The 26,440-nt window shown below is 46.8% G+C and overlaps 2 protein-coding genes across 2 annotated transcripts in view; both read right to left on the bottom strand.

Annotated features, from left to right (window-relative positions):
• Positions 1-26,440, bottom strand: part of Dnz1 (DNZDHHC/NEW1 zinc finger protein 11) — a 111,336-nt gene that overhangs the window by 28,852 nt on the left and 56,044 nt on the right. The gene's annotated exons all lie outside the window — the stretch shown is intronic.
• Positions 1,774-6,599, bottom strand: LOC144178280 (uncharacterized). Its single transcript, XM_077706017.1, has 3 exons — positions 6,162-6,599; positions 5,040-5,237; positions 1,774-3,788 (listed from the first exon to the last, which is right to left on the bottom strand). Exons 1-3 carry the CDS (start codon positions 6,442-6,444, stop codon positions 3,289-3,291), a joined length of 981 nt encoding a protein of 326 aa, XP_077562143.1. The 5' UTR covers positions 6,445-6,599; the 3' UTR covers positions 1,774-3,288.

The raw sequence follows: 26,440 nt of genomic DNA, 5'->3' as shown, positions 1-26,440 counted from the left end.
GCAACTGCTCGTCGCGTTGCGATTTTACGCCCACGGGACATTCCAAGTCGTCACCGGCGACCTGATTAAAGTGTCGCAACCGACAGTGTGCCGCACTGTAAACAAGGTGACCGGCCTTATCGCAAGGCACCTGTTCCGGGAGCTGGTGCACTTCCCCAAAGCAGAGGAGTACGGGGAAGTTATGCACGCCTTCTATATGATTGGAGGCTTCCCTGGCGTCACTGGGTGCATCGACTGCACCCACGTCAGGATCAAGAGCCCCGGCGGAGACACTGCTGAGGTGTTTCGAAACAGGAAAGGAGTCTTTTCCATCAACGTTCAGGTAAGCCAGATTTACAGCTTTCGCTAACACGCGAAACAGGGTCGAACATTTTTTACGTAGCTGTGTTGTGTGCTTCTGTATTTAAATGAGGGAAAGTTGGCCTGAACTGCCTGAGGAACCTTACTTTCCTCACCTTCCGTAATTGTAACCTCACTAGCAGTTACCATGACAACAGTGCATTCATCACAGAGTACTATCCTTTATATTGTGATTCTTCCTGTACTAAACCTGATTACAACATATAGTCGTGGGGCTCCCAATTCTTTTCAGATTTGGGTCCAGACATGTACACGTTACCCGAAAAGTAATGAATTCGTTACTTTGACGATCAAATGCACAACTGTTTTGTTTTATGGTTCATTGTTTTCTTTTTAGTATTTGTTGCACTTAAGCAGTAGCTGCCTCTCGGAAGTTTTCATCGGTGATGTTTCCCCGCTTCCTTGGCCGTGAATCCCGGCCCGTGATGAATGCATCGATTTTTTCATGCCTTTTGCATTGCCTGCAATTTGATTGGCTGGTTTCAATATCGATGACTAACGTATTTTCGTCTGCGCCACCTAAACTATTCGTTCGTCTCGCCTTTGTTATCATGACGTTAACCAGATGCCTTCTTTTTGTGTGGGCGCCCGTGCTTGACTTGCGATCTCGGGCAGTGTGCCAGAACTTGCACGAAGGGAATGCTACGACAAGTGGCCGTGATGACCATGGCATCATTCACAATAGAAATGACGCCCCGAAGCACAAGAACGTAGACAACGGCGCTGCTGCTTTAGAGGCAAACATAAGCGCAAAGTGCCTATAGACACATGCAGAAGTTAAAATAACAAGACCGTTTAAGCGGAATTGTGCAAGTTACTCCGCAGAAGTAATGAGATACCGTTACTTGGCCATAAAAAGAACGAAATACATTACCCGTTCCTTTTTTTAAGAGTACCTAAATATGTTACTCGTTACTGAAATTAGTAACTAGGTAGAAGTAACTTGTTCCTTGTAACGTGTTAAGTGCATGGCTGGTAGTCACAACCATTTTGAGTAAAAAGGGTTAATTGCTGCTTTCAAGTAACCACAATCTTTATTTGGGCAGCATATTTTAATTTCACGAGTTTGTTTCATGCAGGCTGTCACAGGCCCCAACCTGGAGTTTTTCAACGTTGTTGCACGGTGGCCTGGGTCCGTGCACGACAGCCGGATCTTCGACAATTCCCGTGTACGGGTACTCTATGAAGAAAACAGGGTGCCAGGAGTGCTGCTGGGGGATGCCGGCTATGCGTGCCACCCTTTCCTCATGACACCCCTAGTGGATCCTGGCTCTGTCAACACACCTGAAGGCAGGCAAGTGATTGGCATGGTGCTGTGCATGTTCACTGATGCAAAGCTTCCACGCATTGCATTACCAACTGGTAACAAGCGATTTCGAAATAATGAGGTGGAAATGTCAGCAATAACTTGAGTTTGTTTCATAAAAGCACATTTATTTGTTCCATACTTCCAGAGGCCTTTTGGCAACATTTATATACAAAGAACTATGGGTGCATGCGGAACGAAAAATAACAAAACGAGACACAGAATGCAGGCAAACAATTCTTTTGTGGCTATAGACAGAAAAAGAACTAAAACAAGCTTGGCCATTGATGAGCAGGTTTTACAATCGTGATTGAGTCTGAAATGGGAAACTGCTATTTCACAGAAAAACATGAAAAAAGAAAACAGCAAGCACAACAACTGTATGAGCTAGCCTTTATAAATAAGGAAAAAGTTATGTCAGTGTCTATAAGTGCTCTAACTAACCCCTAAAAACAATACTACACATCTGTAAGGGCGAGTTATTCAGACAAGACAGCGAAAGAAATGAAAAAGAACAGGAGCAAAGACACACGAAAAGCAAGGCCAATATTCAATGCAGAAACAGTGTGCATGATGACACACTGTTATGCAAAACCATGAAACTAGAAATAAAAAGAGGAGAGGGGGACAAGAAACTTCACTGCTAGAGTTGCAGGCACACAGGGATGCTTATGACTTGTTATGTGAAATAAACCAACTGCCAGCCTTTATATTACAACTATTCGACACACAACCAAAATAAATACCACGTTAAAACTTTACTCGGCAGTGGCTACAGGTGCACAGACGCATAGAATTTAGCAGTGTTGTTTTGATGGTTGAAGAAGAGTGAGGAGAGGACCTAGCCAATAAACATATTCTATTCACTTGGTTCATGGAGATTCATGGAGCCAAAAGTAGCAGTGATGAAAAACATGTGCCTAAAAAAGAACGTTCCGATGCATCCCTTCTTTACAGGTACAACAAGGCCCAGATAAAGACCCGAAACTCTGTTGAGCGGGCTTTTGGAGTTTGGAAGAGGCGCTTCCCCTGCCTTGACATGAAGTTCCAGCATAAGCCCGTCCCAGCTGCACGCATCATCATTGCCTGTGCAGCATTGCACAATTTGGGGCTTGCCAGGAAGGAGCCACAACCGCCGGCTTCCCGAGTGCCGGTCTTGGATGCCAACCGTCGAACTGGGCAGCCGCGGCATCTGCCAGCAGTCACTGGAAGAGACTCCCGGCTGGGTGCCCAAGAACGACACCTCCTCATTCAGAGGAGCTTCTCATAATTGACTGAATGAGAGTGGCATTTTCCATGGCTTGATCCTGCCAAGTTGAGCATTTTTGGGGGTAGGGGGGGAAGACTGTGTTAAAGCTGCACCACGCCCACCCACGCGCACCTTTTAAGACCAAAAAATGAAGGAAGCTCACACTAATTAATGCGCAAGACTTGAAGGTAGTGAAGCTGTAGGCAACAGTAGCGTGTTTCCTCTTTTTCGCCTGTTCGTCTTCCTCTATTGCACACTGTTCTGCGCCACATGTGGCCTTCCATTGAGGCGTGCGCTTATCGGTAGAGTAGTGTAGGTTGCGCTACAAAAAAAAAAGAACTATAATGAAACCGTAAGGGTGAACATTTCAGTTTTAAACATCTTCCAGTGCTTTCTGCAGCCGTGCCTCTTCCACTTTCACCCTCAGCTCACAAAGTTTCGCTTGGAACTGTTCTTGCTGCAGCCTCGCCTCTTCTACTTTTGTCTGCACCTCGAACATTTTTTCTTGGTGCTGCTTTTTCTGCTCTAGCAGCCGTATTTCGAGCTGTAGCTTTTCAGTTTTAAGGGCCAGCGTGGCATCGTGGTCCTCCTTCAAAATCTTTATGCGAAAGTCATGCTCCTCCTTAATTAGGGCAATGCGGAGGTCATTTTCGGTGCCCAGGTGCTGGTGGAGGAGGGCCATTCGGCCCCTTGGTGGCCTGCTACAGTCCTCGGAAGGTGCCGTGGCACCCTGAGGAGGTAGCACGGCAGCATCTGCCCCTGTGGGAGCATCCAGCTCGTCCACCTCTGTTCCACCCGAGAATGGCACCGCCAGGTCGTCACCAGTTGGGTGGCCGTGCTCGTCTTCATCCGGTTGATCCGCCTGATGCTCCTCTGCAACAGGAAGAAAAATTGTAACCAAGAAATTCCAGGAAGCTTACACTCACCCGCAAGACGAATGACGAAGCTGTTGTAGGCGGGCATTGCTGCCCACAGTTAAGTTTCAGTATCATTGTTTAGTTACGGGGCTAGTAATCGTAGTCATACGCATCGAAGAGGTTGTCATCTTCGCTGCGAGTGGTGGATGCAAAGTAACCCTCAGCATTGTGCACTTCCACCAGCTCTTCGTCATCGACTTGAGGCAGCCGTGCCGGGATCTGCTAGTCTCCTCAGGAAGGAGTAGCACACTTGTAGGCATGCCTCCAATTATATTTAGCAGTAGTGCTGCAGTTTTTTTTTTGTATGTTTACATGCGTGGCAGCACTTGACAACAGTGCTGGAGTTTGTTTTCTTTCTTTTTTTTCTCCCTTGAAAGCCACGGTGCGTCCCGGGGCGCTCGGCGGTTGCCATTATTTAGCCAAGTGTAACCATGACGAATTTTTTCTAAAACAAGCTGCCTTACGTAAAAAAATTGCGGAAACAGCTATGGCTTCTTCACATGAAATAAAATCGGTGAACATAACACTTGCTGTGTGTCCTTTACTTGCTGGTTCTAAACACTAGTAGAACTGGGCTGAGAAAATGGTGTTTTATTCCACCGTATCGTACTTCTTATGAACTAAGGCACTTTTTAAAAGGGAGAAAGTACATGCTTGATATTTTACATTAAACTGCTTTTCACACCAATGCACGAGTTGAGCTTGACTAGATGCAGGCACAATGTAACCACCCAGGTAACATGCTATCACTTCACTGAAAGGGTGGCATCTATTTAAAGCATGCATAACTGGGCTCTAGTCTTGCTATTAAAGTAACGTCAAAGCTAATTAATACCAGAAACACAGCTCACTGTGTAAAAGTAAGACCAGTGAGAAAACAGCTAAAATGTATTTCAGCTGATTAAAATGAAACACCATATAAAGGCAAAATTGTGGACACAAGAATTTAATTTTGCGAAACAGTATGACCCCTTACCCGACCCATGAATACAAGGATACTTCTGGCACAGCATGCGAGAGGGAGAGAGGTTCGAAGGCAGTCTGCGTCTCGGATAATATAGAGATAACTGCAAAAGAACAAAATTTTATGCATGAAGCGTCCCCATTAATCAAGTAGAACTGCGTCTGCATGTGCAGCTTCAGCGTGTGAAATTTCCAACATGAACAGTAAAAATGCATAATCCAAGACGTGTCAGCAGTACTATACCAGCGTAGGAACACGAGGGCTCTTCTTCGCCGGTGATCATGCGTTGCACGATCTGAACCACTGGTTGGCTCAGTACCGGTGGCAAGTACGGCGCCAGGTCCGAGTCCTCGCCGTTGTCAAGAGTTGTTGCCATATGGCTGGCCACGCCTCCAACCCGCTCGGACGCCGTTGTAATGACAACTTTCTCCTTTCCTCCACCTGAAAAAATAACAGCGTGTAATAAAAGCACCACGATAAAGTACTCCACCTCATATTAGCAATATGAATAATTTGGGCAAAGCTGCTTCCACATAAAGGCATGAGAAAATGATTGACACGAGTTCAGTGCAAAGCATCAGCTAGCAAAAAATGTGGCTAAATCGCACAGAGCCCGTTGAGTTTAGCAGTTGAGTGTTTGGTAATATCACAGGCAATAAAAAAAAAAATATCACTGTGAGACTCCCCAGTTTTTTCCCCCCTCTTTCTAGCAGCTTGGGCAGACTCCAGAAAAACAGATTTGCTTGCTACCCGAGCTCCACAAAAGCTTTGTACCTTATCAGCTATCGTTTGTTATAGCCATTTCGCTTACAAATAAAAAAAGAACACTAGCGTGATCAACTGAACAGGCTGTTTTACAGTCCGCCGTACAACAAATTGGTTCTACCAAAACGTGAAATTACAGATAGCAACAGGCGCGCATTCGAACTTATCGCGTTCGTTCAACTGTTTTTTTTTTTTTCCAACCTCCGCCGGAGGCGTACAACGCCTGGGCTGATTCATCGCGAGAGCACGCAAGCAATTTGAGTCGATGGTAGTTTTGCATACAGAACGGTGCGTGCAGGCATATGTCCTAGGCTCTAAATTTTCTGCCTCGTTGACTCTAGCAGGGTTATGCAATCTATACAGCTTTATTCCTTCCAGTAATAGAAAAAAAAACAGACCGGGGTCGCGGAAGATATGGGCTATCGCGTGTATGCAGCGGTGAAAACGTGTTCCTACCCAAACACGTTAAATGCCTGTGAGCGCTCATATATTTGCTTATTGGCACAAAATAAAGCATGCAACCTCCTCGAAAAAAAAAAAAACAAGAGCAAAACTCTTGCACATCTCACACGCATAAATGCTGTTCGAGGGAACGCTTACCTGTCTTGAAGCGACCCCTTCTTTCTTCTCCTTTCTCCTCCTTCCATTTCTGTTTGATATTCCCCCAGCCTTTCTTTAGCTGTTTTGCATCTCGGGGATACACGCCGTGGACTGCGTTATACATGTCCGCAACTTTTTTCCACGTCTCATTCTTGTGAGCCGCCGAATACACATCCGATTTCTTGCATTCCAGTATATGTTTATGCTTGTCCACCAGGTCTATCAGGAGGTCCTTCTCTCGTGGCGTGAAACGCGGCGCCGCAGACTTTTTCGCGTCAGCCATCACTACAAAACGACAAAACCAGCGGTACCAAAAACACTTCGCTTCGCCAAACACTTCGCCAAAAACACCTCACACTTCGATGCCAACACACCGAAAGAGAAGTGCGGGCGGTCCGGGCCTCCCTGTTCTGTGTCCGGGCTATCCGGGCGGTCGGTACATGCTTCAAAATGGATTCGAACGGATTGTATAGGCTTGCTTGTCCTACGTACTGTTTATATAACTTCAACTGACTGTTTTTTTTTTAGATTTAGCCTAATAATATAAAAATGTTAAAAATAAAGTTCAAGAAATAACTTTTCAAGTTAAAAACTAAAGTTTTTTGAAAAAATTATACGTTACTCTCGCACCCAGTCGGGCGAAGCGCAAGCTTCCTCGCGACTTGGCCATGACTTGGCACTTGGCGAAGCAAGGCGGGGTGAACGTTTACGATGCGCGATGGTCGTTCAAGGCGCGTTCAAGCCGCTCTCGGTCTTGGCGGCGACTTCGCCGGGCGCGAAGCAAGACCGGTTTAAGTCACATTTACGAATTCGGCGGTAAGACGCCTAAGACGCAGTTTGCCATGGAGGCCCGGTCGGCCCGGTCGCCCATATGAGAGAGATACAGTCTCAGACAGCCACGGCCGGACTCGACTGGAGGAGGAGAGTCGAGTGCTGCCGTGAGACAGCCGACATGTTGCGCTCTTCTGCCACGCGGCGAAGGAAGTGGGCTGCCAGAGTGCACAGATACCTGTACCTTAGACGTGTGGACGCCCAATGGCGAAAGAGGACGCGAAAGTTGACGATTAAATACGGCATTACCGTAGCGGCCAACCGATCGGGGGCAGTTAAAAAGAAAGTGAGAGAAGCAGAGACGCGCATGTGGGCGGAGGGGATGAAAAAAAATGGATCATTCGAGAATTTCTATTATAACAATAAAGGCAGTGCGTTGCTCTTTGAGGCCATGGGCTGGCTGCTTGAGAACTCGAACTTACATGAGCAAATATTCGGCCCAGGATGAGACATCTGTGGGTTAATTGTGGCAGGGATAAAGAAACAATCAACCACGTAGTCATGGAATGCCAAAAGATCCAGCCCATCCAGCCAGCTAGAATTAGGGGGGGGGGGGAGCCATACTTCCTGAGGCGCTGGGATTTTCTTTTTTTTTTTTTTTTTTTGCTAGAGTTTGCCTTGCGACATAACAGTTATATGTGCAACATCACATTTGTTTCACGCAGAAACGCCAGCAGAGAACCGCTGGGATTCGCAGAAGAGGGCAGCATTAACTGGTCAGCGGTGGATATTACTAAACAGCGACTTGGGTGATGGAAAAAGAGCAGGAAAGAAATCAGAAAGAAATCAGTAAAGCCGGAGATAGCGCCAGGGCAGAATTAAAGGGAAATAAGAATGGTAGGATAGCTAAATTTCAGTAAACGAATAACGTAGGCGAGATGGCGCATGCCGTAACCCCGATTTGAAGGGGAGGCCTTTAGTCATCTTCTTCTGGTACTATCGTCTGACACTATCCGACACTAGCAGCAGTGGGCCCGGACGGATTACCAATGCAGCTGATTAACCTGCATGGACCAAAAAGTAAGGCATCGTTTATGAGGGAAATAGATAAGGTGATACAAACCAAATATCAGTAGACTTGCTAGAAAGTCAGATTAATTTAATATATAAAGGCAGAGGAAACAAAGCCATTATTGATTTATACAGACCACTCACAGTAACGTCACTGGTGTATAGATTCGTTTTGCAGGCGATAAAGTCAGAAATTCAAACATGGACGGAAGAAAATGACATCCTTGGGGAACTGAAGAATGGATTTAAGCAAGGCAGGCGCTTGGATGATAATGTGTTCGTGATAACACAGTGCCTTTAAATTGCGAAAGCTCAGAATAGACCATTATGGATTGCGTTCTTGGATGACAACGTAAACAGAGAACTGCTGTAGAGAATGCTAAAACTCCAGGGATTAGATGACGAGTTAATACAGTTCCTTATAGCAATTTATAAAGATAAAAGAGTGCACCGGACATGGAAAGGGCAGAAATTCGCACAGCAGGTCAACACCCATCGGGGACTGAAACAGGGATGCCCTTTGAGCCCAATACCGTTTATGCTTTACCGTTGCAGGGTTAGAAAAGAAACTGGAAGAAAGTCAAGTATGGTTCAACCTAACGCATATGCGAAGTGGTACAAAAGCGTATTCCGGGAATGTTATACGCAGACGGCATTGTTGTTTTAGCTGATAACCAGACCGATATGTCAACGGCTCATAAATATCAGTGGTCAGGAAGCCACAGACCTCGGGTTAAATTTTAGCACAGAAAAAATCAGGAATAATGGTTTTCAATGACACTATCACTGACGCAGTGTCAATCTAGCATGGCAAATTACCCAGAGTCAAGGAATATAAATGTTTGGGAATGTGCATAAATGAAGGGGACAACTACTTCAGAACTCACAAGGAGCAACTTGACGGTAAAGGAAAACGAAACGCAGCTATAATGAAGCATAGAGCTCTGTGTTGGTATAGCAATTAGTGAGAGGAATGTGAAAAGGGGTAATGGTTCCGGGCCTCACATTTGCGAATGCAGTACTCTGCTTAAAATAATAATGAAACTTTTTTTCTGTTCCATAATCACAGATACAGATACATAAACACAGATACAGAAAAAGGAACCGCGGAAAAAAGCTGTCATAGACAGCTTGATGAGGCCGCGGCCCCCTTTTTGCTCAACAGCAGCATCGCGACAAAAGAAAACACACAGTCAAAAATACAACCGAAAAAGTAAGAATAAAAGTTAACAATAAGACACTTCTTTTTGTTGCACGTATAATGCCCGTTGTTTTCAACAGGTATAAAAAGAACAGTTAAACAAAAAGGCAAATGAGAAACATAGAAAGGTTAACGCATTTTAGTACACATGATACGTAATTGTCGCTTCGAACATTTATAGATATCAAAATCGGTGCACAAATACATTTAAAAGAGAAGGTAGGGTATACTGTATGCTGAGCACGAGGTCGCGGGTTCGTTTCCCGGCCGCGGCGGCCGCTTTTCTGATGGAGGCGAAAAGCAAAAACGCCCGTGTGTACGAGATTTCGGCGCACGTTAAAGATCCCCAGGTGGTCAAAATTAATCCGGAGCCCTCCACTACGGCGCGCCTCATTGCCTGCGTTGCGTCGGCGCGTTAAACCCTACAATCAATCAATCAATCAATCAGGGTATACTGTATGAGCTCTTTCCCAGTGTTTAAACGGGCTGTAGGGACCGCCCAAGGTTCCTTTACATGAAAGGGTAATTTATTTGTTTCTGTCGTAACCGGGCCAAATTACGCATATTGTTTACGTTTCTTTTTGTTTCTATTTTGAATCGGCTACTCAAACGATAATTGTACAAGTTGAAGATTTTGATAACACCACTTTTAAGAAAGAGGTCCCTGGTTGGCTCCCATGTAACCTTTGTTATAAACGTGACGAAGAAATTTTTTTTTGTAGTAAATAAACTTTATGTAAACAGGAATACTTTGCGGTACCCCAAACAAGTTGGCAATAATTTAAGTTAGAATAAAAAGGAGAATTGTCGAGAAGCAATTTCACAGGTTAGGGGAGAATGTACCTTAAACGACCAATAACACCAGTAATTCGAGCCAACTTACTTATAACATGGTCTACATGATTATCCCACGACATGGTTGCGGAAAACACGACACCTAGGCATTTGAAGCTATCCACAAACTGCAAATTTCGCGAATTTAGTTTAATGGTTGAATGAGAGGGAACCGGTTTGTTTTTAGGGCGAAATATAACTGCTTTTGTTTTTGTTTCGTTTATGCGCATGTAGTTTGCATGAGACCATTTGTGCAGCGCCTCCATCGTGAGATTGCATGTACATATAAGTTCATCCATATTATCTCCAGAAAAAAAACATACTAGTGTCGTCTGCATAAATAACAAATGTTGCTGCGTCACTAATATTCACAATGTCATTCAAATGAAGATTAAACAGTAGAGGCCCCATTACACTGCCCTGCGGGACACCAGTGACCACAGGGCTAACACTGGAGTATGTGTCATTATGTGGACAACCTGTGTTCTATTAGACAGATATGACGCTATCAACAAACCAGCAGTGCCCCAAATACCGTAACACGCTAGTTTCTTTTAGTAGTTCATGGTTCACTAAATCAAGGGCTTTGTAAAAATCTACAAAAGTTCCTATTTTTGATCCTTATTTTCAAATTGTGTCAGGATATATTCTTTTTGATGCAGTAGCGCCAGTTCTGTTGATTTGTTTTTGCAGAAACCAAATTGATTTTCAGTAAGCATTCTGTTGATTTGTTTTTGCAGAAACCAAATTGATTTTCAGTAAGCATGTTATGTTGATCAATGAATTTAGACAATCTACAGTGCAAGATTTTTTCAAACGCTTTAGAAAAAACAGGGAGAATAGACACAGGTCTGTAATTTCCGAGGTCATTGCTATCCCCACTTTTGTAAAGAACAGTTACTTTTGTTACCTGCATTTGTTCTGGAAATATAGCTGTAGATATACAAATATTAAATATATGTGCGAGAACTGGCATAATTACATCCACGACACGGGCTTCACTTGGATATGTCGTTAATGTCACGGCATCGGCTGTTGTTCAAATTTGAAACTACTAATATGACTTCGTCTACACTAACTGGTTCAAGAAATATTGTTTTATCATTGTGCACGTTTACATACTTGCATGCATCCTGAAGCTCTTTCATGCCTTGAAGTGAACCAGAGAACGGTAGGCCGTTTGGCGTTAGGAACAGATGGTAAAACAACTAACAAAGCAGTACAGGGAGATATGGGCTGGGAGTTGTTTGAAGTTCGAGAAGCTCAGAGTAAAATATGTTTCGAGAGGAGCTTGAGAGCAATGAATCAACGTAGGTGGGCAGCTAAAGTAAAGCTAACCGTGGACACGCGCGCAGTAGCTAAGGAAGATTTAGAAGGCTAGCGATGAAATACGGAAAGAACACTGGAGAATCAAAGACAGTCAAGGTAACCAAAAAAGAGGCAAGGCAGATATAAAAGAATAAATGGAGAAAAAAAAAATGGAACGCCGATTGGTGTGCTGAGAAATTGGACATCAGAAAGAAAAAAAAATCTACGATAATTCCAAGGGCAGTGCTTTGCTTTCTGAGGCTAGAGCAGGTTGCTTGCGAAATAAGAGCTTTGTGGGGAAGTATACACAAAATGATGGGGTATGCGTGATCTGCGGAAAAGAAACCGAAACTATGGGGCACATAGTGTATAGAATGCGAGTGTATCCCTCCAAATCTACATGAGGGAAATATTTGGCTTCCAGAAGCCCTAGCATTTAAGGGTAGCAGAGAGGGAGTTAACTTCAGAGTTGTCGAGGCGACGAAAAGAAGATTAGAATGCTGGTGGACGAAAAGCAGAGAGGAGATTATTGCCTGGGACAGCTAGCTATACCACTCGTAACAGAAAAAATAAGTATTTTGCGCCTAGTAAGTATTTTGTGCCTGCCCTAAGAGCAGCGCTAGTATTAAACGAAGAGTATAAAACATAGCTACATTAGTTTTATTTTTTGGTAAGATGACACGCCATCCCCCCCCCCCCCCCCCCTTTAAAAGGTACGTGATACCACTAGCAACCGTCATCATCTTCTTCTTCGCCTCCTCTCCCACGCGCGTAGCATGGATCGTCGGTGTAGAGCAGGCCCGGGTGCGCATTTTCAACAGTTTTCCACGCTCCTTTCTTCCCATTCAATGGGAGCCATAACCGTTTTTTCCTCCTCCCCTCGGGCTAAGTGAAATTTTTAGTTTTCGAACAGCCAGTAACGCTAATGCTGCTTCTGCAGGTTAGTGCACGCCGAGTCTCCCATTTACGGTGTTTGGAGATATCGAGCCCGCTGGCTGCGAGGCCACGACCACCCGATCTTCCGCTGTCGAGTAGCCGTGGCCAGGAAAACGACTTTCTGGAGGTTCTGGCAGCTCACGTGTGGAGGCGCCCACCCCGAGAAAATTAACGGCGATCTGGCACACTTCATGTCGCTACGCGGGGAGAACAAACTTCGTGCTCGCACTCGTCCACAGCAGCCAGCCGGGAGATAAATTTAAAATTCAACGCCCCTTCTGAACGCGACGGGGGATAACCTGAAAATAGAGAGAGAGTGCGGGGAGTGGAAGAGGGTTGAAGTTTGGGCTCTTCGATTTTGCAGTCTCAGACTTACCGTGGATATTCCGAATTAAAAGCGAATTCCGGATTGCTTGCACTGTACACCAAACAGCTCCAGAGTGAAATAGTGGAGCACAGGAGGATGAACATCTCGTCAAGCAAAAATAAAACGGATGCCCGCAACCTTTGATTGTGTTGTGAATAAAGGGGGTGATAAGTTTTCTTGCTAAGGAAAATTCTTTGTCCAGCTGTCATCTTTGAGGTCCTGTATAAAGAACACAAGTTCAAGCCATTCCAGCCCATTGCCATCTAGTCGTGAACTGGTGATGCGACAGCATTTTTCAGGTATATGTGCTTTTGGCAATTGCTGACATCCATGAGAGTAAGCCGCACCTGAATCATCGCTCACATGTGTCAATGCCGGTGGAAATCTCGTGAAATGATGCACCTGGCTCCTTTTTTCCTTGGCTTTGCGTGCAAAGTGGTCTAGTACCACATGACTCGAGACCGTAGCACATAGCAGTCCCTATGACCGTAAACTTAACACAACGTAAGTCAGACGAAGTAAAACAAGGCAAAAGGATAGCTTAAAAAGACAGACAACACCGCGGCCACTAAGGGCCGGAGGCGTGGGCTGGCGTGGTAGGTAGTGTTAGGGTGCGGGCGAGGAGGAACATCCAGGCACCCTAGGTAGTGTCAGACGCCAGCGCCTCTGGCGGTAGTTTCCGTCCAAGAAAGAGAAAAAACGAGAGAGGGTTTGCCAGGATGGCGGCCACCGTTGTGACAGGCATAGCCGCCATAGGCATACTTTTAGAGGAGGCGATGGCGATGCTGCAGCGCACGCGCGCATGCACCGACTTGACGCACCACCCAACGTTAGCACTACCTCCGTAGCAGGCGCAGTAGTTCTGCGCACAGTGCATACAGAGGATGCACCGCGGATCCGCGGGTACAACCAGCGCCTCCTCTATACTTTCTTTCATTGCGTGGCAAAAGAACCGTAAATACGCGAGCCGGCACCGTCGACGATAGTGCATGGCCCCGCCGCTACGCGCCGCCACTTAAACGGGGGGACGTGTTCGATGCGTCGTTCAATCGCGCTTGTCCGCAGTGAGCCCACGCTTGCCGCGTTGGCGACGCCGCGAGTTTCAAAATTGTTAATGCGAAAACAAAGTAGAGATCACTCCAAATGCGTGTACGTGGAGTAACCAACTACCAAATACGTTTATTTCCCAGCTGACTGAAGTTTACAATAGAAAATCAGCCGAAACAGATATAAAACACGCACATGGTTTGGGGAAAACAAAAGAGAAAAAACATTTTCCTTCTCTCTTTAGCACACGGACTTCAAAGTTCGAGGTACTCCAGGGTATTCGTCGCTAGGTACATGCAGACTGTCAGTGATTCCTCGCAGTTTGATGCACTTTCTTTCTTTTGTGGTGATAAACTGGAAAGCATATCTGTGACACCGATTGCATAGTTCGCGAGGAGAGGCGTTAAAAAACGCACCGCGGTCAGCTTCTTTAACTTCAGTCGGTGCACCTCACAGCTGCGCGTGCACTTAAGTAGCCTGGAGCTACAAAGACTGGGAACTGCGTTGCCCACCAGCGTGCTAAGGGGCCTCGGCAGTGTTGGTTCTCCTTGAGTGCCTGCTCAGCAAAAACTTGCAGTGTCGAGCGCGAATAGCAACTGGTCTGAGGGGCAAATGAGTGCACCCCAGTCCTGGTTGCGGGTGAATTAGAACAGGGGTTGTTTTGTTCCAGGCTTTGTAGAAATGATGTCACAACTCACTGTTGCTTATAGCTGCAGTGAAGGCAGCTGAGACGGCAAAACATCAGCGTTGAGCCTTTGAAGCTTGTGCAGAGCATATCTTGAAAGTTGAGAGTTTGGCTGAGAAGTTGGGGGTGGCGGGGACTCAGAAGGCGGCAACTGAGACATCACTGCAGCTATTTCTTGGGGGTGAGCGACATTCGAAAGGGCATTCGATGCTGCGGTTTCAGTTCTGAGCATTTCCTGAAGTCCCGAGAGTGCGCACCACGAGCATCCAAAACGTCGTTGGAAGCAGCGCAGCGTTCCAAAAAGCGACTCTACTGGATCGCTGTTTAAGTTGCGAGTCAGCACAAACGGGGAGTTCTCGTTTTTCAGTAGGTGGTGAACCTCATGTGTCTCCTTTGTGAGGAACTCGCTTGGATCGCCACAGCTTCTTTTGATATCTTCCAGGTACATAGGCATGGCAGCCTCCAGCCACTCAAGCCAGTCATCGTCAGCACAGTCGTAATGCCAAACATAGGGGAACTTTTGGCGCAGATGCTGGCTTGTGTTGCTCGTGCCCAGAAGTTTGAAACAGCGATAAAAGTTCCTCAAGAATGTGATGGTGTGACCTGCAGTCCCAAACAATGTGCTGCATGTGTGTCCGGCTTGTTTTCTTAGTGTTCCAACGCAGCGGTCACCACCGGAGACAGAACTTGGATAGCCCTTGCCACGTTCATCTTTTCGATATTATTCTCATGGACGTGCTTTCGGCTGAGATAATGGACCGGTTTCACCGTCAGGTTCTTCTGCAGGTCATACTTATCTTTCAGGTAAGATGACAAAATTTCTCCCTTCCGTCCTATGTCATGAGCTAGAAACTGAGAGCGTACATTCTTCAGCCCATGACAGGGGTCAAAACTTATAACAGAGGTCTATTAGTGTTGCATGGGGGTTCTACTTTGAACGTCAGGGTGCCCTTTCCCAGAATCGTCAGGGCATTTACGTTGACTCGGTGGTTGTCAGTGGCAAGTTATACAATGCGGAAACCACAGGCTTCTACTTTTTTATCACAAAGATCACCGGCTCATGAAGCTGACTACCCGTTAGAACTTTAGTGAAGAAGTAGCCTACTGTGATCCTGTACGACGAGGACAATTCACTTACAACTAAGCAGAGGAGGGAGTTGGCTAAAACAACACCTCTGCTGCTACCGCCTTCTAATGGACCATCCGCTTGCCCAACAAAGCAGTCCCGCTGCTTGTTATACTGAAGCTTTTCCGTAAAGCGCATCTCATCAACAATGAGAGAGCACACCCTTGATTGTGGCTTGCTTAGGTTTTCTGCCTCAGCCTTATGGCGAGCTTCAACCAGTTTTGTGAAAGAGAATTGCTTTCCTGCCTTATTCAAATATCACCACAAATCAGAAAAATTATTTTTTCTTGTAATATGGTGCCTCCATCTGGTGGGGCGCCATGTAAACTGGCGGAGAAAAACATTTTTCAGCGTGTGCTTGTGCTCGCGCCGACCGCCGCCTCCTCGCCGCTGCCTTCAACCGCAGCTGCGTCGTCTGCCGCCACCAAGAGTTTCTAACTAGCTTATGAGAAACTCCATGGCTACCACCCCACGACGACAGCACTCAGTGAAGTCAGCAGCCCTCCGGCATGCAATCTAGAAGGTATTAAAAGTTACGCTCGCGCGGTGCGAGGAGGTGAACGAAACGCGGGAGAATCGCGGCTCGGGCGAAAATGCGTCGTTTTGGATTTGCAATAACTCCACTAATACTCATAGCTTTAACTAAATTCTTGAAGGAGGTTATTACTAGGACATTGATTTGCCTGTGTTTTGAATTGCAATAACTCCACTAATACTCATAGCTGTAACCGAATTCTTGAAGGAGGTTATTACTAGGACATTGATTTACCTGAAAATGCGAACACCCGTGCATCGGCAAAACTAGTGTCACTAGATATTATCTGGTGACACTAGGCAAAACCTCTTTCAGGGCCCCTTTAAAGCTCTTTAGCCGGACCTCCTCCCACTCCAACAGGTTAATTCGGTCCCATACAGGAATATATTTTCGGCACTTAAACTAACTCGGGACATACTACCTTATACGCATCAAACTGGTATTGCCGGCCTGTGTGTCTCTTTGAACCAAAAACAGGCATTTGATGGGGTCAACCATTCATACCTGCTTGCCATATTTCAGGCATACGGGTTTCCTTCTGAATTTGTTCAGCTACACCGAGAGTTGTATAATAATTTATCCAGTGACCTGGTCTCTAGTGGTAGGGTACAGGGTGAAATTGCGATTCATAGAGGCGTCAGACAAGGATGCCCCTTGTCGCATCTTGTTTTTTGTCTTACGCCTAGACCCCTTCATCAGAAAACTCGTCGACAACCACAAAATTAAAAATTTCCCCTGTCCGGACAAGGCACCGTTAAAGTGTCTGCGTAAGCAGATGACACTACTATTTTTATTCGGGACACAGATAGCCTCACAGCTGCTTTAAGCGAATTCGAGTCTTATGCCCGCCTTTCAGGTGCCGAGTTAAATGTCACAAGAAATGCTGTCCTCCCTCTGGGAAATGCAGCACTCGCCCCAAACCATAACGTAAAAATAGTTCGGAACGTGAAGATTCTCGGCGTCAAATTCACGGAAGATTGGTCCCACGCCCAGCGTGGGGCCAATGGCTCATTAGCCTTGGGCGATAATTAGCTAAGCTGAGCTCGCTATCGGAATCAGTAGTAACGCTTATGCATGCCGAGCCACGGGACCAGTGTCCGCTAGATGGTGTTTCAGAAGACATGTGCCCCGAGCTAGTTAATAACATTAAAAAGAATATCGCCCGGGCAAGGTCTTTCGACTTCTCTTTCTCAGATAAATCTTATCTGATTAAATGTGTTTTCCTAGCTAAATTATTCTTTGCCTCCAGGATTATGCTACCTCCCAATCCTGTGAAAAAATAGTCACTGTTAGGTCGGGCAGGCGAGTAGATCCACCAGATCTTCCCTGGTTACGTCGGAGTTCGGGTAGGCTGCCCGAGAACGCGAGAAACATCCAGTGGCAGAAAGCTTGGCGAACTCTTCCCACAAAATACATATTATTTGGCTGGGGAGTAACAAGGAACTCTTCCTGTCCCAACTGCGGCCAACCGGAATCCACAGCACATTCTTTCTCAAGCTCACTGTAGCGCGTTGCTTTTGGCGCATCTTACACCGTGCCGCTCCATGTTTGGGGCTTGCACGGTATCAACTGAGAGAACATTACCCTGTGTTATGATTCAGCCCGCCGTTGGGCTTCGTTTCAATACTCCTTGGCTGTGCGGCGAAGCCTCCACTACGTGCGCCTTTCAGGCAGGCCTCCCTGTCGGTGACTCACGCTTTCACTTAACAAAACTTGTTGCTGAGCTAGTTGGTACATATTTTAAGGAAGAAGAAAACGTGGCGCAAACTAGACGTAGACCTACGTCTACGTCTAATTTGCGCCACATTTTCTTTTTCCTTAAAATCACGCTTTCACGTCTCGAGAAGCCTAGGATATCTGGTGCCTATCTATCGGCGCGATAAACATTCGATGGCGTGCCAACGCAACACGTGGAGACTTGCCCCAGGACACAGAAGCCCCGCGTCCGCTGCAGAGACCTCCTCTCTCCCCTCTCTCGGACTCAGCGTGCGCCGCTACTACCGACTGCTCACGAACTCTGTAAAGAGTGTGGTGTGTGTCTGTGACGTTCGTGGCGTGTGCAGAATCTAGAGGGAACGCTGTTTTACCGTTGGCGCTTTTGGGTATAAATACGAGCCCCTCAAGCGCTATAGCTCATTCCTGTTTGAGCAGTGAATCAATGCTGTCACTCTGCTCGAGTCCTCTGTTACCTCGCCCGTCGGGGCATTGTTCTTTGGCTTCGGCTCACCCCTCGCTATGAAGTAAACAGTTACGTTAGCCTACGGTTTCTGGACTTCACGGCTGCAACAGCGGCTGGCCGCTCGCATCAAACCACGCTACCACTCGTATGTCGGAGGCGACGGAGCTCGGCTCGGGTCGGCCTCCCCGGACGCAACACCTGGTTCTCCCCTAGGCAGCTATTCGCAGTAATTGCCGATTGTGTACTGTGGCGTAATCGCTGCGGGGCCGTTGCACAGAATCACAGGCTACGTACGCAGTGGCCTTTGGTTTCCTTTTTCAGACAACACCTCGTGACGTTTCTAAAAAGTGAGTTGGCCCGAAAGGGTGAGGAGAGTTTCTGCGAAATTGGTTTCTTGAGGTGTCGAACAAAAGGGTTATTATTCATGCCAGTTTTCCAGACCTGCGTCCTTATGGATATTCGTTGTTACAATTGGTTATTTTGTGGTTAGAATTGGTAGTTATTGCGCCACAGTATTAGTTGTGGCATTAAAACCACCCTTGTACCGTACATTGCTGCATTCTTGTAGCGAATACTTTTGTACCCTTGTTTCCCTGGCATGTTAACCTTTTGGTTGCAACGAACTCTACATTATTTGTGTGTTAATATTTTGTTTGTAATCAACTTGAAATTGTTTGTGTGTTTATGTAAGTATCTAAAACTGCTAGCATTCGGTATCGGTTAGTTTTGTAACAACAGGCCCGGCACTTGTTTAATTGCTATTGATTATTACGCTGTATCATTGATACCAGGATTGTATGACAATAAATTTATCTTTTCAAGTGGATATATTTTCGAAGCGTCTGTTTGGGTCCGTGTCGCCGCGTGACTGCGGTGGCTAGACAGCGTGACCGCACACGAGCTACAACGAATGGCCGGGCCCCTAAAATGCTCGGCACTTAGAAAAGGCGAATGAAAACTTCTGTACACGTCTTGGGAAGACGTGCCATTTTATAGCGCAAAAAAATAGTCACGACTATTCAACTCGTTATATTGTGAGAAAATTTATGCTCTCAGCGATTCGAAAGCTGGCAGCCCCACACAGCACTCTGGACCACATCGTCTTTCCAAGGGTACATTGGATGCTGCGCGGAGACGTGTCGCACCTTCTACTAAGCTTCCTTCAAGAGACGGAACTGGCAAACTCGTAGTGAAAGGACCCTGACATAAACTAATCAGGAGGATCTTGGGCGGAGCAACTGCCGGCATATCCAGCCAGGCTAACCCAGCCTGATCCCACAGAACAACCACCACCACCATCGTCCTAATCAGCCCCAAAATTTAAATAAGTATAATACTGTATGTCACTCTCGTTTTAAGGGAGAGAGAGGGAGAGAGCTGGGATTTAATTTGACATCCGAGATGCATTAGTAACAGTAGTTGAGCCACTCTACTTAACATTAGGTTCAGTGTAGGGGGCGGCGAAGGCCCAAAGGGCCCCCGCGACGTCCACGGCTCTGGCCGTGATGGTTTCTTGAGTTGCCAGTTTAGAGCTCCCCAAAGTCTGCTCCTAGTGAGAGGAGGAGGGGAAAGGCGCGCGGACACTGGAGATGGGTTTTGAAATGTATGCGTCTTGGACGGCCTCCCTTCCCTTAGCTGTCAGCCAGGATTCCTTGGATCCTAGCGCTGGCTTCGGCCATCCGAACTGGTGTTATTTGTGGCTCCGGGGTGGAGCTGAGCAGAACAGTACCCCATTGTTCTGTTGTCCTAACATTGTACTTTCTCAGTGTACTGATATGTGCATTGCTATTATTGTCGGCTGCACATTTCGAAGCTCACGGCAAGATTATACCATGTGAAGCAGGCGTGCTTTGCTACTGCTCAGAGTTTGAACAAAGGTCTGGATAAGAACGCATGACGGTAACGGAACTCGTAATTAGGTATTGTCTGCAAGCGTGGCCACGTGACTGCCTCTTTTCTGGTAAAAATGCGGTAGGCCGGTGTATATTTACATCTAGCTAACTTGTAGGGATAAATAATATCTCTGTATGTGTTTCAAACAAGTTTTTTTACTGCTCGCGCCAACTTTTCGTTGATCAGGCAGTTAGGCGTTAATGTGATCCTAACGTATGTCCTGAGGCCAGATTTGTTGGCGTGTCCTCCCGTTAAATGTTTTTTTAGAACGAGATTTCTACTACGCCATGTCTTGCAAGATCATCATCGCGTCGCAATGACCTTGAGTGCGGCAGGTGTGACGTCGCGCCACGGGATCCCCTGCGGAAAGGCGTCACAGCTACGCTCGTTAGGAGCCTCGCCGCTGCGGTACCACGCGACCAGGCAAGGGTTTAGCAGCTGCTTCACCAGCGCTTGGTCGCTCAGTTTCGCAATGGATGGTGCTTGATTGATTGATTGTAGGGTTTAACGCGCTGACGCAACGCAGGCGATGAGGGGCGCCGTAGTGGAGGGCTCCGGATCAATTTTGTCCACCTGGGGATCTTTAACGTGCGCCGAAATCTCGTACACACGGGCATTTTGGCTTTTCGCCTCCTTCAGAAAAGCGGCCGCTGCGGCCGGGAATCGAACCCGCGTCCTCGTGCTGAATGTATGGTGCTTTGGCTGGGCTATCTGTGCGTGCGCTTCAGCGTAAGTGACAGAATGAATCCAGATAGACGGCAGGCTGTGAAAAAGCAGAGATCTGTGCCGCTTTCGCACCAAATTCCGTAGTTGGGGCAGCCAAACCTTTTCTCTCTTTTTTTTTCTCTCTCTAAAGGCTTTATTTGGTGGTTCCCGTTTAAGCCCATCTGCCGTCGCCAACGCTGTGTAACGGCGCTCATCGTGTCCACTTTGTGTGGAGCCTCACATTAGTACGTCGTCGATGTACGAGAATGTTCCGGGAAGGTTGTAACGAGGTTATTTGATACCTCTGGTCGTTGCATTTCTCACTTATTGTGCGCTGGGAAACTTCGGGTGCGATTATTATCTGAGGTATACCATAACGAACAAACAGGGAGCAATAATAAGCAGATTTCCTGCGTTCTATTTTTTGTGTCAGCAGGAATTAGATGAAACCTGCTGTTTGCCTCCAGTAGTGGTAATAGTAGTAATCACTTATTGACGTACGTTTTAGGGTATGCATGTGAGTTCGGCCTCTTTAGTCCAGGAGGCCGCAAGCCCGCGCAGTTTTAGGGCTCTCGTCACGAGGGCTTGTGTAGCTCCGGGGAGATTCGGCTAGCGTGGTCTCACATTGCTCAAGGGTGCGATTTCGTGGAGGGTGTGGGCAAGAGAATACTTCCCTCTTCATCGACTTATTAATTTCCCGCTTGTTCACGAGTTTTTCTCCCGACAAGAACCAAGGGAGTTCAGTAAAACACATCGTTGGGCAAGTTTATGCATACTTGCTCAAAAAATTAGAGCGCGATAAACACAACTACACAGAATAACTAAATTTAGTTGAGAGTGGGTGCCTTCCTGTCCCGATCTTTCTGTGTTATTGTGTTTATAGCGCTCTAATTTTTAGGCAGGAGCAAGGGCTTCACCCAATCCAGCGGTTCCCCACCACCTTTCCCTTCTCGATTTTGCTTGAAGCTTGCATGGGGTCAACGTGTTCCTCGAGTGGCTCCTAGAGGCGCGGGAAATAGCCTCGGGAGTGCTTAAGAATTTCATATGCCTCGTTGCTCTATACGGAGTTTGCTCTGTTGACGAGGTCAAGTTGCTCACTCGTTATGAGGCCCAGAATGGCTTACTTCTTTTCTACGAAGAAGTCTAGCAGTACATCATCACCATTATACGCAACAGTAGCAGCAGCAGCAGCAGCAGACAAAGAAGAAGAAGCAGCAGCAGCGCCAGCAGCAGTTCTCTCATCATCGAAGAAGGCTGGTGGAGGCTCCACTGCGGCGCCTTGGAATGCCACTAACTTTGCCAGTGCTTTTGTCTTTTGGGGGAACGAAGCTAGGCCAGTGCCAGGGGATGTTTTTCACACCATCCATTCCTTCATTTCAGAGACGGCTCGTCTGCCTTGCTAAAACGATTCCAATCAGCCTCTCTCGTTCCTCGTTCTTTTTCTATTTCTCTCATCAGTCTACGTACTAAATTCTTTCTTCGACTGTACTATTTTGCCTTATCTGGTTCCTTTTAATGAAAAAAAAAAGCTTCTTGGCCAATCCCCCTGAGTGGGTATGCGCCACTTTCTGGGCCGCCACCACCACCACCACCACCAGTTGCCTCTCTTCAGGTGAGTACATTTATCCCCCCTCACCTTGCTTGCGTGAAGGGCATAGTTCGAGGTGTTGATGTCCAGGCGACACCTCAGAAGGTACTTGAGCAGTTTTCGGTAACAGGAGTCACCTCAGTTTACCGCTCCAGCCGTGTTGTACAGAAAAACAGGGTGCCAACATAATCTGTCATCGCTACATTTGTTGGGATCACATGTCCATCTGAGATTAAAGTATGGCCACTCATTTACCATGGCCACTCATTTACTCTCAACCCCGGCCCCTTCAGTGCCACAGCTTTTGGCGTTTTGGCCACACATCCAAGGCATGCACCCGCCGTGGTGGCTCAGTGGCTAAGGCGTTGCGCTACTGAGCACGAGGTCGCGGGTTCGATTCCCGGCCGCGGCGGCCGCTTTTCTGATGGAGGCGAAAAGCAAAAACGCCCGTGTGTGCGAGATTTCGGCGCACGTTAAAGATCCCCAGGTGGTCAAAATAAATCCGGAGCCCTCCACTACGGCGCGCCTCATCGCCTGCGTTGCGTCGGCGCATTAAATTCTACAATCAATCAATCAATCAATCAATCCAAGGCATGCAAATCGTCTCCCCGGTATCGCGCATGCGGTGAGTCATTCTGTCGACCTATGTACTGCCCAAGATGCCAAATGTTATGTGGAGCGGCACACCCAGCTGACTAATTGCCCTGCTAGAGCTCAAGAAGTGCAAGTTGTTGAGGTCATGGGTAAGCGTCGCTGCTCGCGCGGGGATGCTGTTGCCATTGTCAAAGAAAAGACACATGGTTACGCTGGAGTTACGGCCAAACACTCTCCATAACTCTCTGATCCAGCCGTAGTGAGTACCATTGTTGCAGCGGTAGAAAAATCCGTTGCCAAGCTCCAACAGCCTTCCCTCGCTGACCCAGCTTTTGCTTCGTTGTTGCAGCGGCTGTTGAGAAGGGTGTCTCTTCAGTAATCACCCAGTTAACTTCCACCATAATCGAGTGCGTGTCTCGCACAGTGGTGACTCAGCTGGCGCCATATTTGCAATCCGCTCCGCTTTTGTGTACCTCTTCTCCCCAAGTGATTCCACAAGATTCCACAACCCCTGACAGGCCGCTGCTCTCAGCAGCAAATCTTGCCTCGGATCCGTTTAAGTCTCGCCTACTCTCACTACTTCTGTGCGTGGATCGGAACGTCTTACTCGCGCTGAGGCTGGTACTTTGTCTGTTCGTAATCCTACGGTCGACCCAGAGTATTTGCCCCCCATTTCGCCCTCTTCAGAGTCGGACATGGAGCTTCAGGCTTGGCCTATGGAGTCTGTTCATCAGTCTAGTAAACATTCCGGATCACCTAGTACTGAAGCCCTGGAAGTGCAGCAAAAAGCAAAATCCAAGAAAGGTAAATCTGTTTCAAAGCCCCTGCAGCGGGTCTCTCTGAATCATAGGGGTTCTAAGTTATTCAGTGGAATTGTCGCTCTGTTTCAGCAGGCTTTGCGGATTTACTTTGTCTGTGCTCCCAAGTTTCCCCAGACGTAATTTTGCTACAGGAAACCTGGCTTAGTAGCAACCAAAAATTTGGACTTTATAATTACCGCACTTTTCGACTAGACAGGCCAACCCGAGGTGGCGGTCTGTTAAGTTTGATATCTACAAAGTTTGCCCACACCGCGAAGGTGTCCTTCCAACTTCAACGCCCAGACTGTGAAATTTTAGTGCTGGAATTAAAGCTACCTGGTTGCCTCCCCTTCTCATTGGCCAACGTTTACTTTCCTAGTGGTGTCGTTGATTCCGAACCACTTGATTTGGCTATTGCTTCGGCTGTACCTCCATTATCTTTGCGGGAGACTTTAATTCCGACCACGTTACTTGGGGCTTCCGGGCGGATTCTTGCGGTAATAGCTTGTTGGATTGGATTACAGATAACAACTTAACTTGCATAAATTCGGATTCTCCAACCTACCTTAAGGGACAAACGCAATCTGTTTTGGATTTAACTATATCTTCTCGAGGTGTTTCAGTGTCTTCTTGGTCGACTGTTGACGGCGGGTCTAGTAGTGACCACATCCCAATAATTATTGACATCCGGTGTCCCATCCGTTTAATTACTCGCCTGAGCCGATCTTTTGTTAACTATAAAAGGTTTTAAATCTCTCTGAAGGAGTCTCTGTCCTCTCTGGTCACACAAAACGAAGCTGAATGTGCGACAGGTCTTTGTTCCGCCCTTTCCACTTCAGCTCAGTAGTCATTATTTGAAGTCATGTCGAAGAAGTCAGTATCGCCTAGTCCCTGGTGGGACGAAGAATGTTCGCGCAGCTTTAGACGTAGAAATTCGGCTTGGAAGAAACTTTGCCAGAACCTATCCCCGCTTAGCTGGTGCAACTAGAAATATTTTTCAGCGGCATTCAAACGCGCTGTTTCCAACGCTAAACAGACTTATGACACAGGTCGATCTTCGTGTCTCTCCAAGCCTAATTTCTTCGATCGCGGAAAGCAGTACCCTCTCCAGGTAATACAGACTCTGCGGTGCTATCTCCAGGTGAACTCTCAGAGTCCCTAGAGACGATTGCTGATGGGCTTCAAGCTCGTTTTTCATCTTCTTTAGCGATGTCCTTTACTCCGCCAGTCGTGGTAGACGACTTCATAGAGGTAACGCTCTCAGAGCTCGCTGACGTCATGACTAAATTGACTGCTGCAGCTCCTGGCCCAGATGGCATCACTACTGAAATTCTGAAACTATTATTTGATGAGGCTCCCAATCATTTACTTAACATGATCAATTATTCTATTAGGCATCTATGGATCCCCGATGTCTGGCGTCTCGTCAAAATACTTCCTGTACTTAAAAGTGCTGGTCAAGGTCTCTTGATTGAAAATGTCAGGCCTATCGCGTTGAAATCGAACGTGGTTAAATTAATCGAGTGGATCTTGCAGCAGCGCATAATGCAATTGGTGTCCAGTTCAAGAATCTTTAGCCCGAGACAAATTGGTTTCTGCCCTGGGTGTTCGATTTGGAGTGCGCATATGGACCTTGAAAGCTGGATTAAACTAACCCGTCGCACTAACCAGTTTGCGGCTCTAGTGACCATAGATGTAGCAAAAAGTTTTGATAGCGTGGAATACCCTGTGTTGTTGTCCCGGTTACAAGTCTTAAACTTCCCAAGGTACATTATAGCTTGAATTTGCGAATTTCTGAGAGACAGGCAGTTCAGTTGTGCAAAATTTAATGTTACTTCCTCACAGTGGCCACAGTCTAGGGGTGTACCACAAGGGGCGGTTATTTCCCCTGTTCTTTTTAACATCCTCGTAAGCGCTATGCCGGTGGTTTCTGTTGTCTACATATGTCTACGCGGACGATATTGCGGTTTTTGCATCAGCACCTGACATTCAAGCACTTTACGCATTAATGCAGCCTTATCTGAACATTATTGCCTCCTGATTGGACAGTATTTGTCTTTCTATGAATGTCAACAAATGTTCTTTATTAGTTTTTCCGATCTCAACCCCTGTTAACATTACTCTCAGTTACCGACAGTGCATAATCCCTCAGGTTCCTTTTTTAAAGTCTCTTGGGATAATATACACCAGCGACCTTGACTGGACCCCACATATAGCCCTCATAGAGGCCAAATGTGCACGTGCTGTTGGGATGTTGAGGCGTCTCAGTCACAGAAATAAGTGCATGCGCAGAGAGACCCTCCTTATGATATACAGAATGTACGTTCGCCCCATTTTAGAATTTGGGTGTGTGCTATTCGCTGGGTCCGCGGCGTATGAGCTACATCGTCTGGTTCTTCTGGAGCGCCAGGCTCCTCGCTGTTGCTTAGGGTTACCTAAGAATACAGCTAATGCAGTAGTTTACTTAGAAGCGCGCGTTCCTTTTCTGCCTAATAGGTTCCGGATACTTACTGCGGAAACTTTTCTGAGAGCTTATAGCTCTGGGGTGAACAGGGAGCAGTTTATATTTATTGCTGAACCAGGTGCGTTTCTGGTGCACCAATGGCCCAGATCCTTATGTCCGCAAAGCACTTTGGTAC

This window comes from Haemaphysalis longicornis, unplaced genomic scaffold (assembly GCF_048455015.1).
Source record: "Haemaphysalis longicornis isolate Haplotype H1 unplaced genomic scaffold, Haemaphysalis longicornis Haplotype H1 scaffold_4, whole genome shotgun sequence".
Classification (NCBI taxonomy): domain Eukaryota; kingdom Metazoa; phylum Arthropoda; class Arachnida; order Ixodida; family Ixodidae; genus Haemaphysalis; species Haemaphysalis longicornis.
The sequence above is the reverse complement of the archived record's forward strand: the minus strand, read 5'-3'. Positions and strand labels throughout refer to the sequence as shown.